Here is a 22,976-nt window from a genome sequence, read left to right as displayed (position 1 = left end):
TTATTTAGCAATACTGTTGCCTGACAGCCGAATTCTATAAACATGTCCCCCTGCATTTAGCCTCTAATCCAATTAGCTATGAGAGAAAAGCCTTGGTATGACTGAGGCAGTAATCTCTCTGAGGGAGTGCCTCGATATGACCAGAGGCCGATAAGACTCCCTCTGAGGAGTGTCTCAAGGTATATTGGGACCTGTTGGAATGCTAACAGTTAATCTCCTCTGGGAGGACACAGTAACAAGGTGTCCTGGGGCTATGTGGTGGATATGTGAAGGCATAGCATATGCTGGAACATAATGGATATGTTAATAGATAAGGCTTTGAGGCACAGACCTCAAACGGATGCTAATCTGATCAACAGCAGTTTTAATTCTCAATAAAAACCAAGCATCGACCTGATTCGGTGGCTCAGTCTGACTCTCTGAAGGCTGAGTCCCTTGGTCTCGCACTTAAATATTACTTCTGTCTCTCTCTTTTTATTCAATCTGCGTCGCCCCTCTCGTGTCCCATTTGCCCTTGCCACGCAGGACGTGACACAATACCAGGAGAAAATCAATCTAGTTCCATATATTATATCTAGTGCTAATTATAGGAGGATTACCTACATATAAAATAATAGGAAAGTCACTTCTGGAAGTGGGAACAACTTTCTAAGCAATATAAGTCACCAAGAAAAACAGCAGATTTGACATCCTAAGAACTTAAAACTTGCACATCAGGAAAACACCTTAACAGATCATTGATGAAAAATATTGAGCAAAATATTAAGAACTTAATAGATAAATGAGCAAAGGACACAAACAGAAAATTTACAAAAAGGAACAACAAGCCAATATATACCAACAATGCTAATTATAACAAGGAAGTGCTTTTTTTTATTTGCCCTCATTCCTCAAATATATGATGCCTAACACTGGCCAAGGCATCGTGAAACAGGCTGTCTCACACATTACTGCAGGCAGAGTATGATTATGTGCAACTGCTCCGGAAAACAATTGCTAATGTTAATCAACAGACATGAAATAGCCATACTCTTTTCATCAGTAATCCCAATAGTGAGGCTCTGTCATAAGGAAGCAGTCAGTTCTTCATTGCAGCATTACTGTAATCACCAAAACTGGAAACAATGGAAATTGACAGCAACAAAGAAATACATTAAGTTAGTGCACTTGATGTGGTTAATACAGCCATGACAATGATAAAAACTATGTAGCAACATGGAAAAGCATTTATTATGTAATGTTAAAACTTAAAAGGATACAAAAATTGCCTATAGATTATAAATACAAATATAACCGTGTTAAAATAGGAAAAATATTTTAATGGAAAACATAAAAAATTATAGTGGGGTGAGATTATGGATAATTTCATGACACTATTCCCCTAACTTCCTGTATTGTTATCTTTCTGTAAAAGTTTAATTTTGTTTAAATGACTTATAGGTTTATTATAAAAATAGCCTAATAATACACACTGAAGTCTCTGTCCCATTGTCCAATGAAAGACACTGAATGCATATCACTTCATTTAGCACATAACATCATATACACCATATACAGTATATTATTTTTTGTATAAGTGGAATCATATGTATACTGCCTGTAACTTTTCTTATTTCAATTGACAACCATCTCTTGCCTCAATTCATACAAAAGCCTCCTAACTGGCTTCCTGCTTCCACCCTGGCCCTCTTCAGACTATTCTCAAAGTAGCCAAATGAACCAAATAAAAGCAAGTTTATTCATTACCATCCTGCCACCTGTTGGCTGCTCAGCAGCAGCTCAGCTTGGGCTGGGAATCGAACCACTAGTTGCTCAGAGCTCACACTCTTGAGCAAGCTCTTAACCAACTGAGCCACTCTGCTGGCCCTATTCATTCTTTTTATGGTTGCATAACATTCTGCTAAATGGATAATACCATAACTTATTTCAACAACACTCTATTACTGAAGGACGTTTAACAGTGAAAGTTCTTGTATATATATATATATTTGATCACTTGTATATCTGTTAGGAACTATCTATTCCTAGAGAGATTTTATGAGTCAAAGAATATGAACATTTAAAATTTTGATAGTCATTTCCAAATTGACCTCCAAAATGATTATGCTAATTTACCCTCCCAGCCAACAGTATTCTAGAGCTCCCCAAATGCTCATCAACACTGGATATTATCAACTGGTTCAGCCTTTACCAGTCTCATAAATGAGAAATGTTGCCTCACGAAAGTTGACTTTCCATTGGCTTAATTACAAGTGAAATAAAACATCTTTTTATTTTTTAATCAAAATTTGTTTTTCTGTGAGCTGCTTTTTCATATCCTTTTACCATTTAATTACTGGCCTATTAGTGTTTTTATTGACTGAATAGAGTTCTATATTAAGGAAATTTATCTTCTATCTTATGAGCTGCAAATATTTTCCACATTTTTGTAATTTTTTTTAGAGTGTCTTTGATAGTTCCAAAAGTTTTCATTTCTAATGAGTGAAATTAAATATTTCCCTTTTGGGCTTCTGACTTTCATGTCATGCTTAGACAAACCTCCATTCCAAGATTATAAAAAATATTCCCTCATGCTTTCATCTAGTACTTTAATCATTGTATTTTTGATGCTTAAATTTGTGACCAACTTGGAGCTTCTTTTAGTGTAAGCAGTGAAGTAGAAGGTTTAGCTCTACATGGCTCTTTGACCCTGCTCATCACTTATTAAGTAGCTCATTTTCCCACTGATTTGAAATACTACCTTTATCATATACTAAATCCTCCTGTATACTTGGTTTATTTTTAAACTCCTTCCTGTTTCATTGACCTGCCTATTCCTGCACCAAGACAAAAATTTTTTAGTTTTATACTTTATAATACGTTTCAATATCTGAAGTGCTCGACTTTCCCTAATTAATAACTGAAAGTTTATAATATAAAATAAAACAATGAAGTTCACCTCCTTGCCTTCCCCTCCAAGTGTGTCTACCACTCTCTCGGGCATTTGAAAGAAAGCCCAGCTCTTCCAAGGAGAAACTTTTAAAATGGAACTGCAGAAAGAGTTAACAGTGGCTCCGCTTAAAAGTGACAAATCTGAAGAAAAGTCACTGAATTAGAGAAAAACGGAGACTCATTCTCTCCCAACTTGGTACTTCCACTTGCTATCGCAACCTTCGCCCACACGCCGACACCAGCCGCGTTTCCTAGTTCAGCCTCTAGGGGTCGCAGCCGGGCCCGTGAAAGCGGGCCGACCGGGACCGACCTCCTGGCTCCTCCTGCCGCAGAAGCGGCCGTGGCGTCACATCCGGTCAGGGCGGAAGTCCTCCGCTGGCCGACCGGGAAGTAGCTGAAGACTGGGCGATGGCAGTTCTGGAGGCCTCGCTCCGGGGCAGACCTGAGGCCACGGTGCCCCCGCGGTAGACCGGACCAGGGTGGCGGGCTCCAGGCCCCCAGGTGAAGAGCGTTGAGGGCTGAGCCACGACCTTAGAAGGGGAGTCTAGGAACCCTGACGGCCCTTATTGCAGCACCTCCCTGACTGGGCTGTAAACTGCCTTTGCCGGGGCTGTCCCGGAAGCAGGTCCAGTTGGCATCGCACTGCTCTAGAGGGAACGGTGCGGGCAAAGATTTTCTCCTTTAACCGCACCAGCAAGGCAGGTGGTAGCCCTGGACCTGGGTTCAAGGGCGCCGATTCTCCCTAATATCGCCTCCTCTCCATTGCGCAGGGATGGAGGGGTCTAAGACGTCCAGCAGCACCATGCAGGTGAGCTTCGTGTGCCAGCGCTGCAGCCAGCCCCTGAAACTGGACACGAGCTTCAAGATCCTGGACCGTGTCACTATCCAGGAGCTCACAGGTCAGCGAGACCCTTGGAAAAAGGGTTGTCAAGATCGTTGAAAGTGGGCAGCTTTGGAGATGTAGGCCTTAAGGTGTCTGTCCGTGTAGTCTGCCACAGACGCGCCGTGTAAACCAAGGAAAGTCACTTAATCTCTTCTGGCTCCCTGTTTTCTCATCCGGAGTTCTGACACTGTGCTTCTGAGAGCTTTATATAGCAAGGAAATTTCTTAGTTTTTTACTCCTGCTGTTTCAGAGTAAAGGAATATATATATATATATATGCATTTGTTGAGAACTTACTGTATAACAAGTGCATTACTTTGTTTAGTTTCTGCAACAACCCTTTTGGATCATTTTACAGATAAGGACTTGAGACTCAGAAAGCTTAAATAACATTAAGGTACCCAGTGGTCAACAGCTGATACATGGAGGAACAGAGTCTCATAATCCCAAGAAGTGAGATGAAGTTAGAAAAAAAGACTGAATAGGCAGTTTAAATAAGCTCATGGGTCTGGAGTCAGCCTACTTGGATTTAAATTTTGGCTGTCATTTACTGGCTGAATGACTTTTTGCAAGTTACTTCACCTCTCTAGGTCCTGGTTTCTTAGTTTTTCTATAAAATGTAAAACGACCTTGAGATAGTTGTAAGGATCAAATATGATAACATAAATACTTAGGAATATGATGGACAAATAATACTCAATAAATGTTAGCTATTATTACTACCTGATTTTTCTTTTTTGAGGGGAATTAACTCTTTAATATATTTTGAACTTTTTATTATGGAAAATTTCAAATATACAGCCAAGAGAATAGCATAATGAACACCCTTGTATCCATCACCCAGCTTCAACAACTAGTTACATTTTCTTATTCTTGTGTGCTGTATACCTCCACTCACCTCCCATCCCCACTCAATTATTTTGGCTTTTTATTTTTATTATGGAAAACTTCAAAGTATATGATGAACCCTGTGTACCCATCACCTAGCTTCACAATTATTAATGCATTTTTAATCATGTTTCATCTACAGTCACATCCATTTCCCTCCCACCCTAAATTATTTTGAAACAAATTCCAAATATAAATACATAAATATTTCGGTAACTATATTTGAATGATAAGGTGTATGTTGTTGGTTTTTTTTCTTCATGAATTTATGTGTCATCCTTGAGCAGCGACTATGCTAATCTCTATCGTTGCAATTTTAGTATATTGAAACGAGCATGATAAGGTCTCTTTTTAAAAACATAACCATGATACCATTATACTAGAAAAATTTTAACTCCTTAATCTGATTTAATGGAAGTGAGGGGGAGAAGGCAAGAGATTCTTCTTTGTATAACTGGTACAGTGGGGGTGGTGATTAGGATATTTCCAATTCTTTTCCCATACTTTCGTACCTGCTCCTGCTTTAATAAGATTCTTTCTGACTCAATATTTTTCTTGTCCTTAGCTCCATTACTTGCCACAGCCCAGGTGAAACCAGGAGAGACCCAGGAGGAAGAGGCTAACTCAGGAGAGGTGAGAAAACACTGGATTTCTGCAGCGTACTTGGTACTTCTAGAGCCCCCAGACTTTTGGGATCTCTGGTTAACAAGAGACATTCCCCATGAGCAGGCCCCTGTGTATCATTGGAGGTACAGAAGGACACCTGATGTCACATGGTTACTGAATGAGACATCCATTCCAAAATGTGGAGAGAGACTCTATTTGAGGCAGAATTATAAGCCAATTATAGGTGGGAGATGGGATGACCTGTATATCCAGGTCATCCCAGGGCATTTCTGGTTTACATCTATTGTCCTAGCTAATTATTAATATCCACTCTTCTCCATTCTCAAAAGTATCTTGGTTTGGACAGTGAATTGTTGATTACCCTAGCCAGAAAGCATTGTCAGTGTTAGAGAACATGTCATTTTTAAACTATGATAACATCAGTGATAATTTTCATTGCCAAAGATAGATGTCATAAGATTTTGATCACATAAATTATATCATCAAAGTATTGAAAACGTGTAGATTACCTACTTCGTTCTATGCCATGGCAAACTTCATTGCAGTCTGATCTGGCGTTTTCCTTAGGCCATAATTTAGGGCATTTCACCCCTACCCATGACTAGGAAGTGTTGAGAAAATGCAAATGTAACTATAATAGAGTATAACATAGTTAGGGAATGCTGTTCCCCACAAAAAATCAAATGGGACTTGGGGTTTGTATGTGCCAGGGATCCTTTCTTAGTGCATGTCCCCACGGATGGGCTAGACAATACCCATTTCTTAAGTGTCTGCGGTTTATCAATTCTTACGGTTATAAATCAAGGGTAAAGCCAAATAGTTCTGAGGCTGTTTGGGAAATAGACTCCACCTCTAATTGCCAGAATTCTAATGCCCTCTATTTCCTTCCCAGGAGCCATTTATTGAAACTCGCCAGGATGGTGTCTCTCGCAGATTCATCCCCCCAGCCAGGTGCCTACTACTCCTCAGCCCCCTGCTTCTTGCTAAAGACCAGTAGAGTTTTAACTGAACCCAGAATTGAGACCTGGAGCCAGGTGATGGAGATGAATCATCACCTAGCCTTTTGGCTCTTCCAGAAAAGATGCATTCCCTTATACCTGGCCCATCACCTTCCATTACTGATTGAGTTATTCCCTTAACCATTCACATACGTGGGAAGGGACAGTAGCTCTCATGATGAGGAACTGAGAAAAGTTGAGGGAGTGATTGATTAATAAAAGAGATGGACTCTGGAAAAGTTTTAAAATAGCAAATGTTAGATGTTCAGATCCTTAGCTATTGATGCATGTGAAGGTGGCTGGCAAGGGATGTAATATTGAAAAATGGTCTTTCCTGATTCTCCTACCTTTTCTGCTGTAGACACACACATAACAGTTTTTGATGCCCCCTCTCCCTCCTTAGTCCATCCAGGCCAACCTTCGTGCTGAGTGCCCCTCTGGAAGACCAGCATGGCCTTCCCTTGGGAGAGAGGTACCCTTGGGAGGTCAGTCGGGCTAGGAGTGGGTATGCACCTTGAGGCCCCTCAGCTGGTGCTTGAGAGTCTCTGCCACTGGCACCGCAGTAGGTGGAAGAGGCCTCTCTGCTCCCTCATGTGGCCCATGGGCGGGGGGCTGTCTGCAGGATGATGTCTACAGAAAGTGCCAACAGCTTCACTCTGATCGGGGAGGCATCTGATGGCGGCACCATGGAGAATCTCAGCCGAAGACTGAAGGCAAGTCAGCCTGATTCCAGTGTCACACGGTGGGCCTGACTGGTAGAGGGGGTGTCTGGGCACATAGCATGGGGCAGACCCTACTCTGATTTCCCACACTTCCAGGTCACTGGGGACCTTTTTGACATCATGTCAGGCCAGACAGATGTGGATCACCCACTGTGCGAGGAATGCACAGATACTCTGTTAGACCAGCTGGACACTCAGCTCAACGTCACTGAAAATGAGTGTCAGAACTACAAGTGAGTGCCTCCAGAGCCAGGGCCTGGCAACAGATCTGGGTCTTAGAGCTTTGACTGCTGTGAGACTGCTTGGCTCTTACCCAAGAGCTATGCTCCACTCGGGTAAACAGAATGACAGTTTCCCTCTAGTAAGCATACTCTGCTTGTGTCCTTGGCAGACGCTGTTTGGAGATCTTAGAGCAAATGAATGAGGATGACAGTGAACAGCTACAGATGGAGCTAAAGGAGCTGGCATTAGAGGAGGAGAGGCTGATCCAGGAGCTGGAAGATGTGGAAAAGAACCGCAAGATAGTGGCAGAAAATCTCGAGAAGGTCCAGGCTGAGGCTGAGAAACTGGATCAGGAGGAGGCACAGTGAGTGATCACCCTGTTCTTCTATCTTCATGTCCTCAAGGCTCCAGGAGGGGAAATGGCTTCCAGCTGAATGTGTCTGATTACTTTGTAAGCTGTAGTCAGCTGTCATTCCACAGCATATCTGCTCTGGATCCTGCATATTATTTTCAGGCTGGCCCTATATCTAGAGGTTCGTTGGGAGGGTTAAGTATGAAGGGTTGGCATATTAAGTGAAAAAGCGTGTTGGTTAAATAGAAAGCAGAGAACCAGGGCTCTAGTCACAGCTCTGCAGTAGGAACGGGGCTCATTTGGGTAAGTCAGCCTGTGTACCCAGCATCCTCCTCTGGAAAGATGAGCGTATTGGCCTACATTCATTCTTTCCCAGCTCGAAAATTTCACTGGCACTCTTGACCTGAGAGAACCCTCTGTCTTTTGGAGGAGACATAGTGTCCACACTAACTGAAGTTAGGGATGTGAAGGACAGAGAAAAAAGCTAATTTTTCACAGAGTAGTGTGACAAGTTCCATTGGAAATTGTGTTTACTAACTATTTAAAGGATAATAAGTATACAGAGGTGAAGTTACAGAAGTTCAGTTATGGGGTTGGCCAGATAGCTCAGTTAGTTAGAGTGCAGTGCTCATAACACCAAGGTTGTCGGTTCGATTCCCACATGGGCCACTGAGATGCGCCCTGCACAACTAGAATGAAACAACCACTTGACTTGGAGTCAGGGTGACTGGTTAGCTCAGTTGGTTAGAATGCAGTGCTCATTACACCAAGATTTGCCAGTTCGATCCCCACACCCTCCACAACTAGATTGAAACAACTACTTGACTTGGAGCTGATGGGTCCTAGAAAAACACACAGTTCCCCAATTATAAAAAAAAGTTCAGTTATGGCCAGCCTGTGGAAGAAGCCACTCTTTTTTTTTTTTCCCTTAAAGATTTTATTGGGGAATTAGGGGAGGGGAACAGACAAGTTGCTGTCCTTTCGTTCTTCAGTCTAGTTGTAGAGGATGTTGCTTCACTGGCCCATGTTGGTATTATCATTGCGCTTTTCCCGGCTGAGGCAGTCACTAGCCAGCCATTGGATGGCTGCTCACAGTGGCTTATGAAAGCTCATGCCTGCTGCCTGCCAGCCCCACTGCAGCCTACCCTGTCACTGGTGACTCATGGCAGCCCAGCTCCAGGTCGAGCTGTTGTTCACCATCTTAGCTGTAGAGGGCACAGCATCACTGGCCCTCATATGTGGGATCCGAACCCGGGCCCTGTTACTCAGAGCTAGCGTCCCAAACCAACTCCTAACCATCGCACCACTCTGCCGGCCCTGAGAAGCCACTCTTGACGCACTCACCTTACTTTTAGAAAAGATCAGACATCCAAGAGGTGTTTGCTTCTGGTTTGGGAGAATCCTTTTTCCTCTCCTTTTTAAGCATATGGACAGTGGGAATTTGAGATATTTCTGTCCCTCACAGGCAAAACAACTAGGGTATGTATGTTCCTTTGAGTAGGATCTGTGCCAAATCTAAAAGATGCTGTAACTGGATAGAACCATAATCACTAAGAATAAATCGTTAAGAGGGGTGGTAACAGAGAAATTTTAGGCCCCAAACTAACAGCTTTCAATGGCCACTTTGGCTACTCACAGGTATCAGAGGGAATACAGTGAATTTAAACGACAACAGCTGGAACTGGATGATGAGCTGAAGAGTGTAGAAAACCAGATGCGTTATGCCCAAATGCAGCTAGACAAGCTGAAGAAAACCAACGTCTTTAATGCAACCTTCCACATTTGGTAATGAGGGCTGGAGGGTGAGGAGCATCTGGGAAGCACTACATATCTGGACCTTAGCTGTCGACCACTAGACCAGGGTGCCCACCTCCCACAAAATAGGACTGCATGTCATTTTCACCCCATCTAGGTTTCTTTAACTCCTTGTGATGGGATAGGCACAATCAGGGATTAGAAGTCTAGAGTTTGGTGACATCCACTCTTCCAAGGAAAGGGAGAGATCTGAGCCCTCCAGCCACATGAAATTCTGGTCCTCTGGAGCTGATTTCTTACCTCCAGGGTCATTCGCATGTTAATTTATTTGACGTTTTATCCATTTAACTAGTATCTGTTGAACATCTGCTGTGTGGTAGGCACTGCTAAGCACTAGGAGCGCAACAGCAAACTATGCATTCTACCTTCTAGTTACTTATAATCTCGTGGAAGAGATGGCTAAGTAATAAGCGATTGTAGTACAGTGTGTTAATAGTTAACCTGGGGTGCTGTGGGAACACATCAGGACACTTTTCCCAATGTGGGGAGGCCTCATGGAAAGTTTCCCCCAGAGGAGCTTGATGTTTAAGCTGAGATGTGAAGTAGAAGTCTGCAGAGGAGGGGGGTTGTTCCTGGTGGAGAGAACATCATGTGCAAAGAAACAGGAAAGTGGGAGTGGTGAATTCAGAGAACTGAAAGGAGCTTATTGTGAGTGAAGACTGAGTGTAAAGGGGAGAATGACAGGATATGAAACTGGAGCGTTATCAATTCCTAAAGGATCCTGTAGGCCTCTTGAAGAGATTTGGACTGTATCCAAAAGGCAGTGGGAGCCACTAAAGCATTTTAGGCAGGGAAGTGACATAATTACATTTGCATTTGTGATGATAGCTTTACCTGCCATGTGAGAAATGACTTGGGGAAAGAGGGCAGTATGTTTGGTAGGGAGACTTGTCAGTAGCAATCTAAATAGAAAAAGAGAGTATTGGCGTTGAGTTTGGAGAGAAGTGGACAGATTTGAGAGATTTAGGAGGTAGAATCAACAGTTTGTTGGTTTTTTGTGGGAAGGGAGATGAGAGAGAGCATTCAAGGATGATACCCAGGTTTCTGTTTTGACATCTGAGCTGCAGGTAGAAAGAAGATGACTCATGTTTTAAGACTTGTAGTTAAACTACCAAGTAGAGCTTGGATATATGAATCTGGAGATAAGGAGAGAGGTTTATGTTAGGTTTTAGGTGCAAGCAAGAAGTCTCAGAAGTTACTAAGCTCTAAGTTCCCCCTGTATTTTTCCCTGTCCTCCTGCTTTCTATAGGCACAGTGGACAGTTTGGCACAATCAACAACTTCAGACTGGGTCGCCTGCCCAGTGTTCCTGTGGAATGGAATGAGATTAATGCTGCTTGGGGCCAGACGGTGTTGCTGCTCCATGCCCTGGCCAATAAGATGGGTCTGAAATTTCAGAGGTAAGAAATATAGCCCTTTCTTGGGGTGTGGTATGTCTTTGATATAATCTATATTTCCATCCTGGTACTGCTGTCCACTATGGCAGGAACCATTGCTCCTAAGAGCCTGGGAGTTTTCTGTCTGTGCAGACGCCCGGCTTCTGGTTTTCCCCTCACCATAGGGCTCTTTCTACCGATCAGGCAGCCCTCGAGCTGCTTGACTGTAACAGTGGTCCCAATACACTGTCTCCAGAACCTGAGTGTTCCTCAAGCTAGTTTCAGTTTTTGTTTTTAAATCTAAACCAAAAAATGCATTCATCCACAAAGGCCCCCAGACAATTAGATAATAAATGTACTTTGTTTGGTAAACAAAACCTTAAATATGGAGCCTTTGGGGAGGTAAGAGAGAGAGGTGGGAATAATAAGAACGGTCCTTGGGTAAGATGAAGTCTAAAAATCACTGGGCTCTAACATCCCAATTATCACTTTAGGAGGAGTCCTGTATCCATCTCTGTATGTATCTCCTTTTTAGGTATCGACTTGTTCCCTATGGAAACCATTCGTACCTGGAGTCTCTGACAGACAAATCTAAGGTACTCTGGGAAACTCCATTTTCACTGGAATACAGAATTCTTGCACCTCCTAGTGAAATTATTTATTTATTTATTTATTTATTTTTTAATTTTTTAAAGATTTTTTTTTTAATTGGGGAATTGGGGGAAGGGGAACAGACAAGTTGCTGTCATTTTGTTCTTCAATCTAGTTGTGGAGGACACTGCTTCACTGGCCCAAGTTGGCACCATCATTGGGCTCTTCCCGGGCGAGGCAGATCAGTCGCCGGCTTCTGGACGGCTGCTCACTGCGGCTGCTGGCCGCTCATGCTGGCTGCTGGCTACAGACGGTAGCCCATGGCAACCCACTGCCACAGGGGCTGCAGCCTACGCCGTCGCCGGCGACTCATGGCTGCTCAGCTCCAGGTTGAGCTGTTGTTCAGCATCTCAGCTGTGGAGCCCAGTGTCACTGGCCCTCATATGTGGGATCCGAACCGGGGCCCGCTGGCATCCCAAGCGAGTTCTTAACCATCGCGCCACTCGGCCGGCCCCGAAATGATTTATTTTTGATAATGGCATTATTGTTTCTCTTAGACTGAGATATGTCATGAAGAACCAGTGTCTTATTCAATGTCTTGTCTAGTTCAGGATTAGCTCTTTGAGGCCTATAGAGAGAACGAGGATTTCAGAGTCTGATGAGAAAGTAGAATGTGTGCTAGGATGGGGAAGGAATCACTGTGAGGTGGATATTTATTGCATTTCCCGTGGAACAGTTCTAGGTGCATTGTTATTTGCCCAAGGTTACTGTTTCCAGTAGAATACAGAAAGAACATGACTTGAGAGATTGATAGGACTGGGAACAATCTCTGATCATCTGTCTTGGTGCCACATCCATAGCCAGTTCTCTCTTGGGCAGGAGCTGCCGTTGTACTGTTCTGGGGGGCTGCGGTTTTTCTGGGACAACAAGTTTGACCATGCAATGGTGGCTTTCTTGGACTGTGTGCAGCAATTCAAAGAAGAGGTTGAGAAAGGCGAGACACGTTTTTGTCTTCCTTACAGGTCAGTATCCCCCACTGCTGAATGAACCTAGGAGTAGGACCAAATTGAACAGAATTGTAGGGACAGTTAGAAGGGAGACAAAGCATAGTATAAATGGTGGGAAAGCAGAAAATGGTGTAAAATCACATGACACTGATGGGCAAAGACTGATCTAACACTGCAAGCAGGACAATGTGACTACCTGGTCCCTGGAGAAAAAGAATGTTATCTTAGATGATTTGGGGTATTTTTTTGGCACAGAGCTCAAACCTGCTCTCTAGTTTCAGGAAGGTTTTCCCTTAAGTTCTTGGAAATATACAGGAATGCTTCCTTTGGTCAAATTGTGTAGAAAACCAGTGATGGATGGAGGCTTTAGTTCAAGAGAGTAAGGTTGAGCTGCTTCTGTCAGCCCCAAACAAAGCTTTTCTTTTCTTCTGCCTCCTTTCTCTCCCCGTGAGTTCAGGGATGCCTAGAAAAACAGTGAGGAGTACTGTAACCCTCACTTAGCCTCTGCTCCAGGCCTGTCATCTGTTTGGGTGTGTGTCCTGTCCCTGTACTCCACAGTGACAATGAGGCTCTTGTGACAGCCTTCTTGATTTTGGGCTTTCAAGCAAATCCAAAATACACTACCGTTCCTCGCCAAGAGTTCTTTAATAGATAAAATGACGTGAATAGTCCCATGATCAAGTCCCTGCCTATTTGCCTGAACTGACTTAACTCGGATCTCAGTTACTAATGAGCTCTGCTGTGTCCATCTGTAGGATGGATGTGGAGAAAGGCAAGATTGAAGACACAGGAGGTAGCGGCGGCTCCTATTCCATCAAAACCCAGTTTAACTCGGAGGAACAGTGGACAAAAGCTCTCAAGTTCATGCTGACGAATCTTAAGTGGGGTCTTGCTTGGGTGTCCTCACAGTTTTATAACAAATGACTTTCTTTTTTCCTTAGGGGAATGTTTGCCTTAAAGGCTTTAAATTTTGTTTTGTTTGAAAAAAAAATGTTTTAAATTAAATTCGGGTACTATTAAACGGCACGTGTTTACAATACCAAAAAAGAAAAAAAAATCCACAAAAGCCACTTTATTTTAAAATACCATATGACAAATAGTTTTCAGAGCTATAACATGCCATGTATAGCTTACCAGCCTTTGTTATAGTTTTGACTCTTAACCCCATGCTTTCCTTTTTCTCTCTCCCCTTAAAACAACTAATTTAAGTTTGCTTCTGTTTTTTTGTGTGTTTTTTTTAACTGAGATCGATGTGTTTTCACTGGATTTTATGTCTCTCAACTTCCTGCACTTAATATGAAACAGAAACTTTGTCTCCACTGAGACAATGAGATGTATGAGACGCACAGTTGGATAACATGAGAAAATGACATATAAGCTTTGGTCACCATGTGATGAGATCAGAAGCTTGAAATTGAATACTTCTTCTCACTCGGTTCTAGTACTGAATGCCTACTCCGCTCTGTGTTAGTGATATGAAATGGTGTTTGATACTGTTTAAGACATTATGGAGAGATTTAATTATTTGTAATAAAAGATTTGCTGCAGTCTGATAACTGCCCAAGGTGCACTGTTGGGTTTTTCTTTAACTAAAATAGAGTACTTTGTATTCTGGGAGAATTGAGTTCAACTGCAAGTATGTGGAAATTCTGTTGAAACAGGTTTAGAGATGGGTTAGTGTTACTTTTCAAAAAGACTGGTGGAAATGGACAGCTGTAGGGGAAGCCCTATTTGTGTAGATCTCAGTAATAGAACAGAGATGTTAAATTAACTTTAAGGGGAAATAAAGGCTTCCTCCTTGCTCAGTCAAGGTCACCCAAATGGCCTCGTTTTGTGAGTCCCTGGTTAATACTAATCTCCATGTCTGATGTTCTCTCTTAATGAAATGAACAATTAAAGAAAAGCTATAACTATCTTGTTAAACAAAACTGAACCAACTTCACTAATATTCTATTTCTCCCAGCTTTTTACGTTTTCAGTCTGATATGACAAAAAAAGTCATGTTCATCCACCTTAATTCTGTGATTCAGAAAAATAAGCAGAAGTTGGAATACAAAACATGGTTCAAAAGATACTTGAAACTTTTGTACCCTGAGTATGAAAGTAAACAGGGAGGGATGAGTGCAGTGACAGAAGGCTGTTTATATTTGGTGGATTCAGCCTGCCTCATGTGTTGGGGGAAGCAGCAGCCCTCAGAGCTCTGGCTGCCAGGTGGGGAGGAATAGGCCGCTGTGGCCCTGGAGTGTTGGCTCCCACGCTGTGAGTCAGGATTGCGTAAGAGAACGCAGTGATGCTCTCCCAGGTAATGCTGGTGATGCTCTGCAAATGCCCCACAACCTGCAGAAACAGACAGATTTCTTAGTACTAAATCATCTCAACATGTTTTAGTACACAAGCAGACAAATTGCTTGTTCTCTCAAGCCAAATAGAAATTTTTTTCCATTTCTCTGAATTTACAGAGAAGATTAAATCCAGATCCCAGTGTTTGCCAGTGGCCAGATTACATTATGATACCTTTGCCCTGATGATGTTAGTGTGGAAAGTTTCTGCTAGACATTTCACTCTGTTGGAGGTAAGTTTTGTGAAATGTGAGAGAGCTATTTGGGCCTTGACATTTTCTCTATTTGGGAGGATATACTTATTGAACTTCAGCATGATAGCGGATTATCATCATAAAGGGAAACAAGTTGAACTGGGCCTCCGTTTCCAATTTCAATTAGAGGAAAAGTGGAGAACACTTTTCAGCCCTAACCTATTGGGTTGTCGGAAAAGTCATGACGCATTTTTGCAACGAAAAACAGAGAAGAAAAAAAACGACATGACTTTTCTGACAACCCGATAGTTTTTCCTCTTCGCAAATCCTGCTCATTCATCCTAATCCTGGTTCTTGGCACTTACCTTTTATAGGTTGTCTTCTGTTTTCCTTTAACTAATGGGAGAATGCTTTCTATTAAATGAATTCTGACCATGCTGGTCCTGCTCAGTGGTGCGTACCTGGCTCCAACACTCATGGTTTTGGATGAAAACACTTGCTGCAATGATTCCTACTGCCAACAGCATGAGATCTTCCTTCACTGAAACAAACTTTTCCCTGAGTGATTAAAACCATTATTAATTTTAGAGCTAGAATGAAACTTGATCTTCCAAATCCTAGGATCATGGAACTTCAACTATTAGTTGTTGATCATCTTGGATTTTTTAGATATGGAAGGAAATGGTCAAGCAATAGCTAATTGACTCCACTCCCAACCTCCCCCAAATCAACTGGGATTAAAACATGAGCCTCCTGTCTGAATGGTTTATAGGCCTTTTGTTGTTCCATCTGTCTCCCTAACAAATGTAACTGTGAGGCTTTTTACTAGTCTGACTTTACAGTAATCAAACACTTTTGTCCAAGTTGCAGCACTGTGACTGGTTGTTTTTTTTTCTAAGTAATCTCAAATTATAAACAGCTATAAAGGAAGCACCAGGAAAGAAAGTATGTTAATTACTTGAAGTCATTTAAGTTTAAAAGTAAAAGCATTTAGGGTTTTGCTGATTGGGCTGTCACCCGCATCCAGGCAACATATTGGATGTTAATTTGAATCAGGTAATCTATGCAGGTTATCTGTGGACTGGGTGCCTTGCTAAGTAAATTCCATTCCCCAAATTCTTATGATAGCATGAGAAGGCGCCTATCCTGAAGGAATTGCCTTACCCTTGCAGTTGATTGGGTGTGGAGTTCTCAATCGAAGCCCTCAGCAAGCTCTCATATATGGGTTCACGCAAAAGATAGACTAGGTCAAGCAGGGTCAGGCAGGTTGCATGCAGCTGTGCGGTTGGGACCAAACAGCCATTGTATCCTAGACGGAGTATGGATGTGGTAAAGAGCATTGTGCAGGTCTTTTCTGATCATAATCACAGTCTTGTAACATAAAGCTAATGAGCTGCTAATGTGCTTCCTGGTTGCTTTGTTTTACTATAAGACACCTCTAGCTGGAGGTCAATTTTAAAGGACAAAGGTAGAAGTAGAGAAACCTCCATGTATAGTATATCTATACAATGAGAGTATATTTGTTGGTTCCCCTCTTACCTCATGCCTCTCTATAAAATCAGCACTTTGATCCTGCCGTAAGAGTGTCTAGTGAGTCTGAACAGAAGCCAGGTGCTGAGACCTGAGTTTCTTTCCCTGTGACAGGTACCAGAGGGAACACTTTTCTCCATCATCTCAGGCTTCCCACTGTTCCTGGATTCCGGTGTATTCTTCCCACTGTCCCCAAACCCCTGGACACATTCTTATTGCCTTCTATGGGAGACTCCAACCCACAGTCCCTGGCACACTTAATAAAGTACCTAGAACCTCCAGGAGCATCTCCACATATGCCAAGGGAGTAGGCAGATTGATTTGGAAGTTCAGGGACTTCAAAACATCAAGCTCTGACTCCAGCAGTTCTTCTTTAGTGTGTAGATACCCTAGAGCCTGGAGGAAATTCAGGACTGTAATGTTGCTGATTATCTGAGCAAAGAAAAACAAAACAGTGAGAAGGAGAGAAGGGTGTCAGAGTAAAAGGTCATACGCCTTGGCATAGTGTACAAAGCCCTTCACAATCCAGCCCGTGCCTTCATCTCATCTCAGTAATTCCCCCTGACACTTGATGCTTGTCATATAGAGTGACTTGCAGTTCCCAAACTCCGAGCCACCACCCATGCTGTTTCCTGTATCTGGATCTCCTTTTCCTCTCCCTTCTCTCTCCCTGCTTTCCTTAACTACTCTCCCTCTTCCCGTAGGATCCACCCATCTTCCACAGCCCTTGCCCCTTCAAGAAGTCATTTTCTCTAAATACACTTCCTTGACTCTCCAAGGCTGATGAGGTACATTCATAGTCCTCTGTATTTACACTAGCTGGAACACTTTCCCACATTATTTGCCTGTGTGTCTCATTGGATAAGTTCCTTGAGAGCACAGACAATATTTTTACTGTTGCAGCCATGGCAGCATCAGGCCATAGAAGACAATAAATATTTGCTGAATGATATTTTGTTACATAAGCATTGGGTAGTGATGTGGAAAAAAATTGATCCTTTATAAATGCAATAGTTTGCCTTTAATACTGATAGGTATGCTGGCAATTCAGATACCTTATGTAAACTGTCCTTGAGTCCAAGGGGAGAAAAGGTGACCTGTGTGAATGATGGCATCTGTCCAGCAGTTATACTTTGGGAACAGAACTTAAGGCTATTTAGTAATTGCCTCTGTGTGACTGTGTGTGGGGTGGTGGTGGGGATGGGAAGATATGTTTAGGAAGCATAACTGCACTCTGGAATTTCCACATGAGTAGTATCACCTAGCCTAGGAGTAGGTTTCTCACAGTCACCTTTGGAAGAGCTGGTTTCTTTCTAACTTAACTCAGGTGCCTATGAGCAACCCCAGCTCCTTACTTTGTAGTGGAAAGAAAGTTTGCTCGCCAACTGAACACATGACATAAGACGCAGGATAAACTTGTTGAAAAGCTGCTCTTTCAGAGCCCTCCAATTCTGAGGCTCTGTCTTATCTCTCAACTGGATTGTGGCTTGCCTGCAGATATTGTCTGCCTGCTTAACCATAAACCTATAAAGAAGGGAAGGAGAGAGTCAACAATCCACACTCAAACTAAAGGGAGTTTCTGCTTCAAACTATGCTGTGTCTTATCCTCTCCAACAGCAATTACAAGCTAAGAAATTTACATTTGCAAGTAATAGAGGGTGCAAAGCCAGGTCTCATGGTGAGGGGCAACTAGTACTTTATTTTATTGATTTTTAAAATCTTTTTAAAGATTTGGGTACATTAGCCATTCTGAGAGGTACCACTTACAAAGGCCTTATGCTCAGTGCTTTACCTTTCTAGGATTTCTACAGCTTGGTAGCTCACGGACTTCTCCAGACACCATTGTTCAGACAGGAGAAAAACAAACTCTGCCAAAATAGGAAAGAAGAGCCTAATTCACAAGGTGCAACCAAAACCACTCTGTGAACTCTTGGCGTTGTGTGAAAGCCATGATGGGGCCGAGGGAAGAGGGTCATGAGGTGAGAAAGATGAGACTGAAAAAACCCAAGCTGAGCTTAGTTCCCTTTGCTGCCAATAGGCAGATCAGAGGCATGAAAAGGAGGCTGACTGAGTGCCAAAGACAAGGGCTTACCAAGCCCCCTGAGTGACCCTTGAGCCTTCCTGTGGGTCTCAGCTGATAAAAGGCTTAGCCAGCTACACACAAACATACCAGCTGGTCTAATTGGCCTCTACACCATGCTGGGAACCCCCAGCTTCAAGGGAGATATTTGGGATGGATAAAAACCTTAACCCCTATATTCTGTTTGCAGTGGAATGTTGACAGGAACAGAAAGGTCCCTCCTGGAGATTCAATATTCTTTATAATACTGTTTGTTTAGTAACCACCCTCTGGAGAACTCCCATTGCTTTACAAACATGATTCACCTTACAGCTGGACACCATCTCTCCACCACCAGTTTGTTGGGTAAATTTGTGGTGGCCGAGCCTCTCCCCAGGAGCAAGTTTGTTACAGTGGACTGGCTTGTTTTGAAGAAACATCCTCCAAATCAGGGAATGTAGCCCAATTTTGGGGTGGGGCGGAGTCACTGGGAAGGTGGGAAGGGCAAGATACCTTGGCAAGATTTTAGGCTGCTTGTTTCTCTTTGAAAGAACCGCCCCAGATAGAATTCTATTTAGTTTGCAATATCATTAGAGGGTGGAAACAAGGGTAAATGTCACTTCTCAAAAAAGAAAGCCCCTGCAGAACTGGGAACTTTTATCACTGATCAGCAAAAAATTACAAGTTACCATACATGTTCAGAGAAAATTTGACTTTTGTAGAAAAAAACTATAAAAGTCAAACTAGAACAAGATAATTTAACAATCTACTCGACACATGTTACACAGAGGTATATGTACAAAAACTTATTGTTACAGAGACAAAAGCTCTCTAGCAGGCTCCAATGAAGAAGAGAATTAGTTTAAGCAATTAAGCAAAATGCCCTAGAATACATAATTGTGTGTTATTAGCCAGTCGTTTTATTTGCTGGAGTTTAGGCTTTCTTTGTTTTGTTTTTGTGTGTATACATAGTTGTTTGGTTTGGTTTTGGTTTTGGCCTGAATTATCCATGCAACTGTTTTTATTTTCCATTTTAATTTGCCAAGAAAACTGAGCTGGGGTTAGTTAGAATGAATGAGGGTTACACCTCTCCCTCGCTGCTGGTTCCACCTCCTGTACTTATATACTCAGATCTACATTTAACTAAAAGACCCTCCCCTTCTTTCCTTTTAAGCTAGGGCTTTAGCTCTCTAGTTTCCATCACTGCTAAATTTCTTGAAAGCCTAGCTTACTATAACTGCTGCTTCCACTTCAGCATTCACTCCTTAATGTTCTGCAATTTGGCTTCTGCTTTTCTCAACTTGCTGAAATGATTGTCTCAAAGACCAGCAAATATGTCCAAATTATTAAATATCATTGCCCTTTTGCGATCCTAATTCCTGTTGGCAGTCTTCATTCCTGTTGTTCATATCCTTGAAGCATCTGATCCCTGCTGACCATCATCCTTCTTGAAACGCCCATCTTGCCTTCCAATGTTCTTTTGGTTCTGTCCTTGTCTCCCAAACCCCTCCTTTTATTTTCTTCATACTTTTCTTCCTATTCCAATTCCCTGAACACAAAATGTTTCCCAAGGAATTGTCCTTGAACTTCTCTTTTCTCCCTCTAGGAACGCATCCTCTGCCACAGTTTCAACAGTATCATTATGTAGATAACTCCCAAACTTTTATCTCTAGTTCTGATCTCTCTTCTGACTTACTTTTTAAACAGCCTGCTAGAAACCTTCCTCTAAACGTTTTACAAGCACCTGAAACTCAGTAGATTCAAAACCAAAGTTATTGCCTTTCCCTGTTTCTTTTTTTTTTTTTTTTAATGTATGTGTGTGTTTCTCTTAATGGCACCACTATATTCCCAGTCTCCTAGGTTCAACCTTTGGCATCTTTGCCTTCACTTCTTAACTTCGTCCATTGCAGAACCCTAGATTTTACCTGTGGAATGTTTTTAATCCATCCTCTGTCAATCCCTCTGCCCTATCACCTAAACTACTAACACAGACCTACCTCCCATCACTCTCTACTTCAAGTCATCCTTTACAGCATAGCCAAAATAATTTTTTCTAAGGCAAATGTTACAGTTGTATCACACCATTAAAAAACAAACAAACAAACAAACAAACAAACAAAAAAACCCTTCAATGCCTTGTTTTCCTAAGACAAGTATAAACTCTTCACCTTGGCATTCAAAGTTCCACATGGAATGTCTCCAAACTACCTTTCTGATCTTACTTTCAACTACTTTTCCACGTGCTTTGGCCAACCTGGACTACACTGTACTCGTCACCCTAAGCATCCCTATTTCCATAGCTTTACTCATGTTAGAAACGTTGTTCCCCTTTATCACCTTTACCAACCAAAATGTCATCCTTCCTTCAAGGTCCACCTCAAATGCCATGATGCCTGGAGGACTCTTAATTCTTCCTACCGCCACCCCACCTCACCCCCATCACTCCTTTCAAGCCCTATAAAAGCCTGTTTTATCTAGTATGTCACTTATCTAACCATGCTTGTACCTAAGCATTTGCAAATTTGTCCTAATGTTCTCCAAGGATTATTTATATACATGGTTTGAAAGCAGGGAGTAAATCTCTATTTCATCCTTCTGTCCCTGGCAGTGTGGATAATAAATATACTTAGGGAAATCAAGGGTAAGGTGCGGGTGTGTCTTGTTCATCACTATATCCCCAGAACCTGGCATATAGTAGGTATTAACAAAACTTATGTATAGAATCTCAAGGCCGGTGCCTCAAAGACAGATGCCCGGGTCTGCCCTAAACCCGGCTTCCTGGCCCTGCGTCCACACCTACGATCCGCGTCTCTCTGAAGCTGCCCATCCGTCCCGCAGCCTCCTGCACTGCTTGCTGGTTCTGCTGGGCCAAGTGGAGCAGAGCGTCTTCTATCGTCTCTGTGGCAACAGCTCCAAACCGAAAGTCACTGAGAGAGGCCAATCTTGGCCTCACAGGTCCGGCCATTTTCAGAAGACTTTGGGGGCACTCAGACGGCTCACTGGATCCATAAACCGACCCCCTATCTTCTCTTCAGAGCCTTGTGCCACACTCTGGTTTCGTCATCCCCTTCTGTGTGCTTGTCCTCACCTCAAGTCTGAGGAAAACCCAATTCCCTCCACAGCCTTTTCCCGCCCCAACGGCTGCGGACCCCTCAGCCAATCAGAAAGCACTGCCACTTCCCGCCTACCACGCCCTTCCTCTAAGGCCAACAGCCTCTCTGTTGGGATAAGGAAACGCGGACTACAACTCCCAGCGTCCCCCGCGGTAGCCAAGGACTGCTATTCCCAGCAAGCTCCGTGTCTCGGGACTGCGAAGGGCGGAGCGGCAACATGGCGTCTCCGGGGTCTGGTGACTCTCTCGATGCTAAAAGTGGAAAGGCCCCTCTGGCCCAACGCATCGACCCGACTCAGGAGAAGCTGACTCCCGCGCAGCTGCAATTCATGCGGCAGGTGCAGCTCGCCCAGTGGCAGAAGACGCTGCCACAGCGGCGGACCCGAAACATCGTGACCGGCCTGGGCATCGGGGCCCTCGTGTTAGCTATCTGTATCCATCTGGACTGTACATTCGGGAGACCGCATATGGGGGCAAGGGAAGGGGCCAGAGGCTTTGTAGGAGGGCAGTGTGGGGGTGGTAGAAAGAGCCCGAGCAGTGAAAGTCTAACGCTGAGCCAAGCGTTTAATGTATCTTACTTGGTCATTTAAGGTGCTCTTTTAATATAATTCTTTAATAATAACGGAGTCAGCGTCAGGACTCGGAATAGCAGAGCAGATCAAACCACTGATTTGGGAGGATGAGAGATCAACAAGGGTGGCGGAAGCAAGTCTAGGAAAACGGAATGTGCATATTCCAAGTGGTTTCCTGAACCCACCTACCCAGATGGTTACACCTTCTATTCGGTGTCCCAGGAGCGTTTCCTAGATGAGCTGGAGGATGAGGCCAAAGCTGCTCGAGCCCGAGCTGTTGCAAGGGCATCAGGACCCTGATCCAGATGGGCATCGCACATCTTCTACCTGCTACAGCCCCTTCACATGATGGATGACCCATGACCTTGTAGAAATTGAAGCCTGCTTACAGCTTCGCTGGCCATCTTACTAAACTTGGACGATGACTGAGCCCAAGAAGCCAGGGATTTATGCATTTGGCCATCATCAAGAGAACACTGCCCACCTCACACTCCCTCTGTGTGGTGGCTGAGCCCTTCTTGTAGTTTGTTTGAAAAGTATCCAACTTTGGCTTTTCCCAAGCTTTCTGACTTTGTGGTTTATCCCCTTCACCTCCTGGGGTTTAAGAGAGAGGAGGACAAGAGGTGGGCTGTTATGGGAGTGGGTGTGGCAGCTCTGTGCAGTATTGGAGCCTATAGGAAAGATGGGGTCAGGTTGAAAATAAACTTGAGTCCTCTCTTTTGGAGTCAGATGAGTGTGTTGGGCTGACACTTCACCCTGG

General features: G+C 43.2%; 3 protein-coding genes across 8 annotated transcripts; 2 read left to right on the top strand and 1 right to left on the bottom strand.

Annotated features, from left to right (window-relative positions):
• The first annotated feature begins 3,271 nt into the window (after positions 1 to 3,271).
• Positions 3,272 to 13,966, top strand: BECN1 (beclin 1). 6 transcript variants are annotated; one of them, XM_019667104.1, is made up of 13 exons: positions 3,289 to 3,432; positions 3,702 to 3,830; positions 5,267 to 5,334; positions 6,221 to 6,279; positions 6,730 to 6,798; positions 6,949 to 7,039; positions 7,145 to 7,281; positions 7,440 to 7,634; positions 9,261 to 9,407; positions 10,687 to 10,836; positions 11,348 to 11,408; positions 12,283 to 12,425; positions 13,166 to 13,963. In XM_019667104.1, exons 2-13 carry the CDS (start codon positions 3,704 to 3,706, stop codon positions 13,332 to 13,334), a joined length of 1,416 nt encoding a protein of 471 aa, XP_019522649.1. In that variant the 5' UTR covers positions 3,289 to 3,432; positions 3,702 to 3,703; the 3' UTR covers positions 13,335 to 13,963. The 6 variants fall into 6 exon arrangements, with proteins under 6 accessions (XP_019522651.1, XP_019522649.1, XP_019522650.1 ...); XM_019667105.1 differs by having other exon boundaries at positions 3,289 to 3,469; XM_019667106.1 differs by lacking the exon at positions 6,730 to 6,798 and having other exon boundaries at positions 3,272 to 3,432; positions 13,166 to 13,966.
• On the bottom strand, positions 12,496 to 21,727 carry CNTD1 (cyclin N-terminal domain containing 1). The gene is made up of 7 exons (XM_019667111.1): positions 21,329 to 21,727; positions 18,266 to 18,341; positions 17,829 to 17,997; positions 16,743 to 16,905; positions 16,108 to 16,252; positions 15,405 to 15,501; positions 12,496 to 14,747 (listed from the first exon to the last, which is right to left on the bottom strand). The coding sequence occupies exons 1-7, from the start codon at positions 21,495 to 21,497 to the stop codon at positions 14,577 to 14,579; spliced, it is 990 nt and encodes a 329-aa protein (XP_019522656.1). The 5' UTR covers positions 21,498 to 21,727; the 3' UTR covers positions 12,496 to 14,576.
• A 92-nt stretch (positions 21,728 to 21,819) lies between these two features.
• COA3 (cytochrome c oxidase assembly factor 3) lies at positions 21,820 to 22,944 on the top strand. Its single transcript, XM_019667110.1, has 2 exons — positions 21,820 to 22,076; positions 22,410 to 22,944. Exons 1-2 carry the CDS (start codon positions 21,863 to 21,865, stop codon positions 22,514 to 22,516), a joined length of 321 nt encoding a protein of 106 aa, XP_019522655.1. The 5' UTR covers positions 21,820 to 21,862; the 3' UTR covers positions 22,517 to 22,944.
• The last annotated feature ends 32 nt before the right edge of the window (positions 22,945 to 22,976 follow it).

The sequence above is a fragment of the Hipposideros armiger genome, unplaced genomic scaffold (genome assembly GCF_001890085.2).
Source record: "Hipposideros armiger isolate ML-2016 unplaced genomic scaffold, ASM189008v1 scaffold_482, whole genome shotgun sequence".
NCBI classification, from domain to species: domain Eukaryota; kingdom Metazoa; phylum Chordata; class Mammalia; order Chiroptera; family Hipposideridae; genus Hipposideros; species Hipposideros armiger.
Note: the sequence above shows the minus strand (reverse complement) of the source record. Positions and strands in the feature narration are given on the sequence as shown.

Bases quoted from the DNA above. Each gene is read 5' to 3' on its own strand.
- BECN1 (XM_019667104.1), top strand. From the start codon at position 3,704: ATGGAGGGGTCTAAGACGTCCAGCAGCACCATGCAGGTGAGCTTCGTG. The intron at 5,335-6,220 runs GTGAGAAAACAC...TTTCCTTCCCAG, and splicing joins AAGAGGCTAACTCAGGAGAG to GAGCCATTTATTGAAACTCG. The intron at 7,040-7,144 runs GCAAGTCAGCCT...CCACACTTCCAG, and splicing joins ATCTCAGCCGAAGACTGAAG to GTCACTGGGGACCTTTTTGA.
- COA3 (XM_019667110.1), top strand. From the start codon at position 21,863: ATGGCGTCTCCGGGGTCTGGTGACTCTCTCGATGCTAAAAGTGGAAAG. The intron at 22,077-22,409 runs GTATCCATCTGG...CCACCTACCCAG, and splicing joins GGCCCTCGTGTTAGCTATCT to ATGGTTACACCTTCTATTCG.
- CNTD1 (XM_019667111.1), bottom strand. From the start codon at position 21,497: ATGGCCGGACCTGTGAGGCCAAGATTGGCCTCTCTCAGTGACTTTCGG. The intron at 17,998-18,265 runs GTAAAGCACTGA...CCTTCTTTATAG, and splicing joins GCTGTAGAAATCCTAGAAAG to GTTTATGGTTAAGCAGGCAG. The intron at 14,748-15,404 runs GTACGCACCACT...CTGTTTCTGCAG, and splicing joins ACCATGAGTGTTGGAGCCAG to GTTGTGGGGCATTTGCAGAG.